The sequence below is a fragment of the Uloborus diversus genome, chromosome 7 (assembly GCF_026930045.1).
Source record: "Uloborus diversus isolate 005 chromosome 7, Udiv.v.3.1, whole genome shotgun sequence".
Taxonomy (NCBI): Eukaryota; Metazoa; Arthropoda; class Arachnida; order Araneae; family Uloboridae; genus Uloborus; species Uloborus diversus.
In genome coordinates this window covers 64569482-64579749 of record NC_072737.1, presented here as the reverse complement: position 1 = coordinate 64579749, position 10268 = coordinate 64569482, and the positions used below count along the sequence as shown (strand labels likewise).

The following is a 10268-nucleotide window of genomic DNA, read 5'->3' as shown; positions in this document are numbered from 1 at the left end:
TAAATTCTAACTTTTTAGTAAATATTTCTTTACACAAAAAGGTTTTAAAAATAATTTAATAATAAAGAATTTAATAACGATTCCAGTGATGGAAGATTCGTTGTGTTCAAATTTAAAAAAAACGGAATGGAATCTTACATAAGAATAGGAGGAGGGGGGTTTCAAAAATCTTACGTATCCTTACAAGGGGGTAGCGGGGAGTCAAACATTGCCAAAATCATCATTATGTAATTGATGAATGACCTCTAATGACATCCCAATTTTATTTTCTAGCCGCAAAAGCAGAATCAAGAGGAAAAATTTAAAATCCTATTAAAAGTATTTTCTATGTGATAAAAAAATTATAAGTATTTAGTATTATAAGTACATAGTATTATAGTAATTATAAGTACATAGTATTATAGTAATTATAAGTACATAGTATTACACTAATTATAATTACTATAATACTATGTACTTATAAGTAATTATATCTATTTGTTAACAAATAGAAACTGGCAACCAATAAAATTTGAAATCATTGAGGGTTCATTCGTTATCTACCGACAATGAAATTGTAATCAATTAAGTAAATAAAGACTTAGATTTTGTTTAAAATCTTCTGAACAAAGTTTATCAAGTTCTATATAACTTAGAAGTTCCAAGCAAATTTCATCACATGCAAAAAAAACCTGCTCCTTTTTTAGAACAAATATTTAACATCGGCAAATATGTTTTCACTACCAAAATCACAAATTTTCGAGTTTTTTAACTATTTAACTATTTTTCGGTAATTAAAGTCATACAAAGACGACACGTACGTAAAAATACTCTTAATCAAGTCTCCTTCCGAACAAAAGAAGAATTATCAAAATCGGTTCATCCGTTTAAGAATTACAGTTCCACAGAAAGATGTACAGATTCACAAATACACACGTCAAAGTTATAACCATCTTCTTTGCGGCGTCGTACATTTTAAATTTCAGCAAATAATAGACAACAGTAGATATACAGATCAAAAGCGCCATTAAGGATGGGAAACAAATCTCATTGATTTCTTGAAAGAGTAAAAAAATAAATAATTTAATTAATAAAATAAATAACTGATCAATCAGGGAAAACAGCGGCTGTCCCTCTCAAAACATCGTTTATTAGCTCCTTTATGCAAAGAAAATTGAACATAATCTCAAAGCAAGTGAACGTAAAATTTGGCCATGACGAAAAATCGGCGACATTTGTGGGTCATTTCTCTTTCCTCTTTGCAATTTTCTAGAGACCTTTGAGTGACGACATTGTCAACGAACTTTTAGCCAAATTGATGGCTTTGAGTGTAGCCAAAATCATAGAATCTGTAAAGGACTGCGTGTAGTTGCTTGTTGAGCTGATTGCTTCAAAGAGCACATTGAGAAGATAAAGGTTTTGTCAATTCAAGGTGTACACATGCAATATCAGATATTTTTTCGCAAGTGCCTGAAGGGCACCTTGGGCATCATTGCTCCATGTGATGAAAGATAATGTAATCCTATATTTATAAGAACATATTGTTCAGAGATGAGTATCCCTTCCTTCTAGAAAGAGATGATAATCTTATTCATGAATCCGGATAACCAGTCTCAACCAATCGTTTTTTAGAGACTTAGAGACGTTACCTCTAATATGATAGTGTTAGGTTGCTTTCCTTTGTGACAGCAGGCTGCCAGTGGTCATTCTACAGGCAGTTTCAAAACGATTGGATGCATCAAAGATGCATTAATGCCATTTTCAGATCAGTTGTGTCACCCCTCATGTCCCTTGATGCTGGTATGTTTATAACAAGATAACGTCAGTCCATATAGCTCGCATAGGACTGCACTGTCTGAGTGCTCTTTCTTGGGCAACAAATTCATCAGACCTGCTTCTGTTCCGCCTCTGACAATGGGCAACCACCAGAAATATATGACTCAAAATGCTGATATCTAAATGAATAGTCGGTGAATGTGATATTTTAATGAATCTTTACTCACACATGTACAATGGCTCACCATTGGTGGAACACATGTTTGCATATGGGATGCTTGTTTGTGCAATACATGTGTACAAAACAAATTTCGTATGCATGTACAAATTCGCATTGAAATATCATGTTTCTAACATTTATTCTTAGGGCAGTTTCGCACCTAAGAGAGCCCAGGTACCTCCATCTGATGAGGAAACTTGGCGTCAAAATTCTTGTGGTAATGCCATTGTCTGATAGCGTAGCCAAGTGAAAGAATGGATCCTACATCGACGGATGGCTCTAGGTCTGCAAAAGATAAAGCCTCTAACGCGTACCCATTAGGAACAAAACAAAAACATTGATTTTAACTTTTAAAATTAGTATACTTTTGTGTAATGTTTACTGCAACTGGTGCGTAGTTTTCTCTCATGTGAAAAATATAATAGGTAACATATGCTCACATATGAAAAAATTACGCATGCTCGAAAAGAATCGAGAAGGATTAAGTTGTTAAAAAAAATAACATAATACGAAATGTTGTTGAAACTGAGTGCTTATGTGTGCTACAAAAGTCAAGTAAAAAATAATAATTCTGAATATCTGGTGACTTCCGATAGCATTCACTGTCAAGGATATTAACGTATTATTTCCCTCTTGAAAATTTCCATACAAGGTTGAAGTATTTCCTTTTTAGTGGTCGACAATTTTCTCTAGTTAAAGAGGCGGACTTTCGGCATTATATATTTATTAAATGAAGAATAATGAAAATAAAATAAAATAGAAGTATAGATTCGCTTATCATAACGTTCATGCAGGTTTGTAATCATATTCCTTGCTACACTCGCATGTGAAACATGTTCTTTCTAGGCTTTATTCTAACCATTGGAAGTAAGAATCTTTTTGTTTTTCTTTTTTCATTGCGAAGTACTTACTTCTGACGGTTTAGTAACGTTAAGTACAAAACAGTTTTGCTTTTACCAAAATCATTAAATTGCATATCTTAACTTATTTTTATTTGCTCTAAATTATTTTTTATTGAATGTTAAGAACTACGAGGGGGGACCCAAAAGTAACCGGATTTTTGTTCTAAAGTATTTATATATTAATTTATTCACAAAATTTCTTTTGTCTCTTGCAAAGTGTTCACCCTTAGATGAAATACACTTATTAATTCTCTTTTTCCACTTTTAGTAGCTCCCCTGGAACTCTTTGGCATTGATCATGTTCAGTGCCCGTTGCGAAGCCGTTTTTACAGCCTCTACATCATCAAAACGCTTCGATTTCAGAATTTTTTTCATCCTCGGGAACAGAAAAAGATCACAGGGGGACAGGTCTGGCGAATACGGGGGTCGAGGAACGACTGGCCACCCCTGAGAGGATAAGTAGCGGTTAATAGTGAAGGCTAAGTGTACGGGAGCGTTATCATGGTGAAGGAACCATTATTCTGATCGCCCGCGCTAGCACCAACTCACACTTGTTTCTTCTAAAGCTTCGTCAATTGTAAAACGACGACTTTCGTTGATTTTTTGGCGGATTTTTTCAACGTATTCATCATTTTGAGACGTTGAAGGGCGCTCAGAACGAGCATGATCGTCAACACTCATGCTACCACGTTTAAAGCGCCCAAACCACTCGAAAACTTGTGTACGGTTCATAGCATTGTCCTTGAAAGCTTGTTGAAGCATTTGGTAAGCTAATCCATTGCGGACTCTTCAAGTAGGAAGCAAAATTTCCAGCTTACAGTTTGTTCTTTTGAAACCGCCATAATGAGTTCGCAGGCGGAAAGCAACATCACCTGATAAAACCAACACTACGACCAGACGTTATAAACTATACTGACGCCACTTGCACAGCTGGTCTATGAAGGTCTCTACTTGAGCCATCTAGCTGGAGAACACTCTACTACGTCTAGGATTGGCATCGCACCATTAGTCCGGTTTGTTTTGGGTCCCCACTCGTATTCTATTAGCTATTTTTATGAACCCTGCTATACTTAATCATATTCTTTTTAGATCTTTATAGACTTTAAGTGTTGTACTAAAATCTATAGATGTAGGGTGAATTTGACCTAATCTGCCATTATGATCTATTTTATTAGCGATCTTTATAAACCCTGCTATACTGAATTATATTCTTTTTTGATCTTTATACACTTTAAGTGTTGTAATAAATTATATAGATGCAGGATGAATTTGACATAATCTGCCATTATGATCTATTTTATTGGCGATCCATATAAACCCTGCTATACTTAATCATATTCTTTTTAGATCTTTATAGACTTTAAGTGTTGTACTAAAATCTATAGATGTAGGGTGAATTTGACCTAATCTGCCATTATGATCTATTTTATTAGCGATCTTTATAAACCCTGCTATACTGAATTATATTCTTTTTTGATCTTTATACACTTTAAGTGTTGTAATAAATTATACATGCAGGGTGAGTTTGGCCTAATCTGCCAAACAATAGGGGGTTATAGAAGAGCTCAGGTGGAGTATAGAACTGCCCATTATCTTCTCTCATCCGTAACCATAACCACATAACCGAGTTAAAAGGTATAGAATAAAAATGAACCAAAAAGCAAAATTCTTAGAGAGAAAAAAAAAAAGATTTCTAAAATTCCTGGAAAATCTACACACTGAATAAGTACATTAGGGTGGTTCAAAAAAGCTTTTTTTCAGATAGAGTCCAGGATACCCCCCCCCCCTCCTTTTTTTTAAGACTTAATAATAGCATTATGCTGTAAAAGTTTTAACTTCTTACTCAAATTTTAAGAGAATGCTGAATGACCCCTCAATTTAACATTAGCCGTAGCATAGAAAATGTCACAATTTTGGAAACATTTAATTTCACCACCTGTTTTTTTTTTTTGTAAATAATTATTTTACTGCAATTTATATGCATATTACTCTTGTATATTATAATATGTAGCATTGTTTTTTCAATTCAATGTTCCAATTCAGTTTTTTTAATCCCCCTTCCCCATACATATGAAATTCGGGGAGCACCCTCTTTCAGTTGAAATAGAAAGTTAATTCTTCCAGTATATTACTATCCACAAGTCTAAAAACATTGAGAGGTGTCCTGTTATCTAGTAGAACTTTTTTTACATGTAGTTTTGAACTACCCTAAAGTGCATATTTAGAAAGAGCAGACAAAATCCTTTAAAATGACAATTTTTAATTTCACAATAGTTAAATTTTTCAACGAGCTAAAAGCTTTGAAGCGTTCATTAGGATGTTGCTCCTGAGTCCGAGCTGGAACGAAAAGTCATATGTAGGACTTTCTCAAGAACCAGAATAAAAGCGGGGAAAGTAATAGTTTTTCCAAACATTCAAGGAGCTTGAAATCAAATATCTGAAAATGGATTTTTTGATATGAAACGAAAACTGGAAAAACGCACCTAGAATCCTAGTTGGCGTTGCGAGATCTTCGTCCGTATTTCGGCAATCAACACGGATCTTGTACTTAAGGGTTGGTAAACACGTTTACTAATTCCTCCCCCCCTTTTTTTTTACCAACGGTAAATTTAATGTTTCAAACAAAAGGCCTAATTTCTGCCGAACTTCAACCCCAATATGATTTGTTATATTGTTTAAAAGCTAGTGGGGTGGATTTGTTTTTGGTAGATTTGACCAAATGTAGCCTAAACAATTGTTTTTAAAAATGCCGCTTTCAGATTTTGATGCCAATTCAACTTTAAGAACATCGAATGTTTGAAAGTTTGTAGCTCGCTACAAAATTTAACTATCTTGATGAAGAAATGTCATTGTCAGACGACTTTGTCTACTCTCTCTAAATATGAAAAAAAAAAAAAAAATATTGTGTTGGTTTTCTAGGATTTTCAGAAATCTTAGATCCAGATCTTTTTCCAAGAAATTTGCTTATTGTTTCCTTTATACCCCTTGACTTGGTTATGGATTGGACATGCTAATGGATGGTTCTATAATCCCGTTGGGCTCTTCTATCGCTCCTTTTTGTTTGGCATACTAAGTCAAATTCACCCGGTAGATAATGATAATAATCGTCACAATAAAATTAGTATAAAATATGGCAAAATTCAACTGAATCCCTGAACTGTTTGAGCCTTTAGTATAAGATCTTTCCCCACAACCTTTAAGTTTTTACTGTAGTTCTTTCTTTCCCATTTAATTCTGAACACAGTGGAAAATGTTTTGTGCAAATATTTTGTTTCTTCCAAAAGTCTCTCAACACATGTTCAATTCTTCAGTTATTCCTCTTCATGCATTTCCTGGACTGGATAGATGCATTAATCAACGAATGTTTGCAATAATTTTGCAGCTGCAATCGGATCTTGGAAAAGAGGATATAGATAAACTATGTCCGTGAGTACTTTTTGACTTCTTTAATCAGTAAGAATAATATTTTGATTCATTCATAATGTGTTATGCCTGTATCAATTGCGTGTTAGTACACTACACTCATCTTAGAGAGGATGATCAACCGAAAGTTTTCAATAGCATTGTCAAAGTTAAATAGAGCGATCTTATTCCCATGTAATTTTTTGAAAAAACTTTGAGAAAATGGATGTGTCGGCATTCTGGCTACTGTTATTTGTTTAAACCAGAGGTTCCCAAACTTCAGACCTCCGCGGACCCCTTTCGGAAAAATTACGAACTTCGCGGACCTCGCGGAAAATGGTTTATAAATTCGCCACATACTAACTACATCAACAGAGTTCAGTAGGTGCGGGTTCAATATAGTATGAAGTATGCTAATAATATCAAATTATTCTGAGCAGTAAAGCACTTCTGGGCTCCCCCACCTTCCATTCATCAACAGTATCTTCAATTCTTAAAATGTTTCAGCATTTTCTGTTTTTTTCCCCCTTTTGTCTCTGTCAACGTAAATGGATGAATCTCGAAAATTTTGAAGCAAAAGTTTTATTTGAAATATAATATTCCAGCAGTAAAAATGAGCCTCAATGTTTGCATTTTACTTAATATAGTTTTGCAACAATATGAACTTCGTCATGTGTGCAAAATTAATTAATGTGTAGTGTGTTTACTTCCTAGAGTTTCGAGGGGGGGGGGGAGGGACTGCTGCGTCCTGCATGTATTTAAACAAGGCCTTTTTTACTCCTCATAAATGTGCTTTCTTTTTGAATTAAAATATGGTTACTCTTCCTTCAATCTCAATTATATTTAACGTTTTAGCTGGATAGCACCGCGGACCTCCGGGGGTCCGTGGACCACAGTTTGGGAAACTCTGGTTTAAACTATCCTAGGGTTACACCAACAGCTCAGTGATAAATTCTCCAATGGTGTTTTGCCTTAAGGCTCAGGTGAAGAATGAAAGCACCCAGAACCAGTCTAATCCCTAACGATTTTCGAGTTATAATAGAAGAAAAAAAATTCAAAAGAGAAGAAAGATTGTGAAAAAACCCAATTTTTGATGCTTCTGAAAGACATACACGCAAAATAAGAGTTCTCATTTAGAAACAGCAACCTAAATCCAGAAAGGAAGCAATCTTTTCGTTAAGTCGTCCGAATTTTTCAGCGAGATCTGATACATTGAAAAAACTCAAAGCTGAAAGGTTTTTATTTTTCTACTTATGTTTTGTTAACAAGCTTGATAATCACGCACGTGAATACCTTGTTTGAAAGTGTAACGAATCCTATTTATAATAATATACTAGCACTTGTATCTTTTTAGATGCAAGTTTTCTTATTATTCAACCAAACAGAAGTTCCCAAGACACAACAAATCACAAACGGAATTCTATGACAACATCATATCCTGTTCAACTTCCAAGAATTTATTTATAGTATATAAGTCATTCCACGTCAACTGACCTGATTTTTAAAATCGTCCTCACCCGATTTACATTTGTGCAACTTGCAAAATATCCCCCTTCCCCCCCCAAAAAGAACTTACCGGCTTATTACTTCATTTATCATTTATTATTGCTATTGTAAAGGTTGCAAGGAAAAACGTCTCTTTTCTTTTTTCCAGTAATATCTTGCAGATATTTGATTGCCTTGAAAGTTTAGTCGTACAACGCACTGGACTGACAATAAGTGAAGTTGCGCAATTGATACCTGACGAAACCGTTCAAAATGGAGTGAAGATTTTTCTCAATACTCGAGATACTTTTAATAACTTGTGCACAAAAGGGATGCCTTTGAATAAAGGTAAGATCCCGTTGTTTTTGAAATTCTTGTCTGTATAACTCAACCAGTGTATTTTAAGGGTGTGAGTTTTTTTTCCTTCTGGAGCATTTTTTACCGGATGTCTTTGCATCCAAAAATTCACTGTTTTGCATTAAAAAGGAGGTTACTGGAAAGCCCAAAATACGTGTCTGCAGTAATCTGTAATTTTGTGCTAAAAACGCAGGTTAATTCCTTTTACTTGTCTTCATAAAGATATTGATTTACTTCTCATTTTTTTATAGCATGACTTAAGCAAATAAATCATTCGTAAATACAAAAAGAGCATTTACGAATAGTATTTCGATAACACGTTTTCGAAAATCCGAATAAAGCGCTATCAATTAGCAACGCAGAGGACTAGACTAATGAAACTTCCACAAATAAATAGAGCGTTCTTGATTGCTACCACTAAAAAAAAAAAAATCACCGGGGGCGACACCTAGTGTCTAACCAGAGAAACTTAGGGGGATGAAATTGGACAAGGGGACGAAATATGGTGACTTTACCCTAGATATGGTGCGGCAATCTATTAGACAATTAGTATGATATTATTAGTTTTCTGTTGTATTAATGGCTTTGTCGGAACTAATTTCCTGAGCATTTCAGAACATATGTAATAACATATATATTCTTTTAATATGCATGTTCTTTTCTTATAGCATATCATGAGAATTTTGAGTGTTTATCCCCAGTAAGTAACTCGCTTATTGATTGTGAAAATAAGGCTACAGAAACGTATAATGCCTACCGAGATTTTATTGAAAATTCTGTGGAAGCAGTGAACCCACCGTCATTACGGGAAAAAAATTGTATGTAAGTATGTTATGTCAAATGGTTGTTTCCGATGGTACTAATAGCCCCGGTAGGTGCTGCTGTACAGCATGATTTAGGAAAAAAAAATCAATGAAAGCCTACGTAGAACGTTGCCCTTTATAGTCGTTTTACTTGAAACTTGAAAATGTCCACTTACATCCCTTTGCTTCTCAGAGTCGAATTTCGTTCCACACCACCTCTAGTCAGATCTGAAATCTGCCGCCCACCCCCCTCAAAAAAAAAAAAAAAAAAAAAAAAAAAAGAAAAATTTCCGTAAATAAAAAAAACCGCATGTGATCTCCCCAAAAATTACTTAATTGGAAAATTTTGAGATAAAATTGCAACATTAGATTATTGTTATTATTTTATTTTAATTTTTAAAATTGTTTTTTAATGATGCTTAACGTTTCATCCGATTAGTTGTTCTGAATGTATGATATTTGCATGCTCGTATTTTATCATTCGGCAAATTGAGAAATGTTTTCATCTGTGAATCAACGATTTTAATAATTTCCTCTGTGTTTCTGTGACACTCGATACAGAAGGTAAGGCACCGTGGACAATAATGCACAGAAAAAGATGGCGATTATGTATAAAAATAGAGAAACGTTTTTTCTTCCCAACGATGTAAATTTTAATGAGAATAGACTGTGCAGTATATTTGTAAAATTGATGAGGGGGGAACCTTACTTTTGGATCTATATAACTATCATTCCTTAATTTTTTTAACAGTATGATCACGAGAGAGAAAAAAAAAACTAACAACCAGAACAATCTTTGCAAACTACAGGTCTTAAGGTTTAGTTAATAAATACTTATTTTAAGTACTATTTTGTTAGGAGAACAATTTGTTAAAGACAAAAATCTTCTATACTTTAGATATTCTCTTTTTTCCCCCCACAAAATTGTCAGTTACTTCTTAAGTTAGTGGAACAAATGTGCCCCGAACTTGCCTTTTTTTCTTTAAATTAAATTTAAAGATATGTTAAGAGTTATTTAAACATGTATTGCATGAAGTATCGTTAAAACGGGGCGGGGCTCCCGTTGCTGTAAGAAAAAAAAGGTTAGTTTAATTATGTTTGGTTTATTTATTTGATTGAAGCAAGGGGAAATAAGTTTTGAAAAAATTATACTTTTTCGCAATTTTTTTTCAAAGGAGTTAGCTTGTCAAGTGTTTTCAGGGTTAGCTCTGGAACGAGACTATACCTGTTGTTTTGTTCAGGATGTTTTTAGTTGATTACTGCAGAAATATATAACTAACGCTTATAAATGAAAATCAAAAACGTTTAAACGCCCAAAATTAGCAGATTATTGCAGTTTTCGGT

General features: G+C 34.0%; 1 protein-coding gene across 3 annotated transcripts in view; it reads left to right on the top strand.

The window, feature by feature from the left end:
• The window catches only part of LOC129225540 (uncharacterized), an 85947-nt gene that overhangs the window by 74952 nt on the left and 727 nt on the right, over nucleotides 1-10268 (top strand). The window contains exons 1-4 of one of the 3 annotated variants that reach the window (XM_054859978.1): nucleotides 2759-2842; nucleotides 6189-6303; nucleotides 7934-8112; nucleotides 8790-8943. In XM_054859978.1, coding sequence (XP_054715953.1) covers nucleotides 2809-2842; nucleotides 6189-6303; nucleotides 7934-8112; nucleotides 8790-8943 — 482 coding nt within the window. In that variant the 5' untranslated portion in view covers nucleotides 2759-2808. Of the gene's footprint in view, nucleotides 1-2758; nucleotides 2843-6188; nucleotides 6304-7933; nucleotides 8113-8789; nucleotides 8944-10268 lie in introns of those variants that run through there. The other 2 variants (XM_054859979.1, XM_054859981.1) reach the window with 2 other exon arrangements.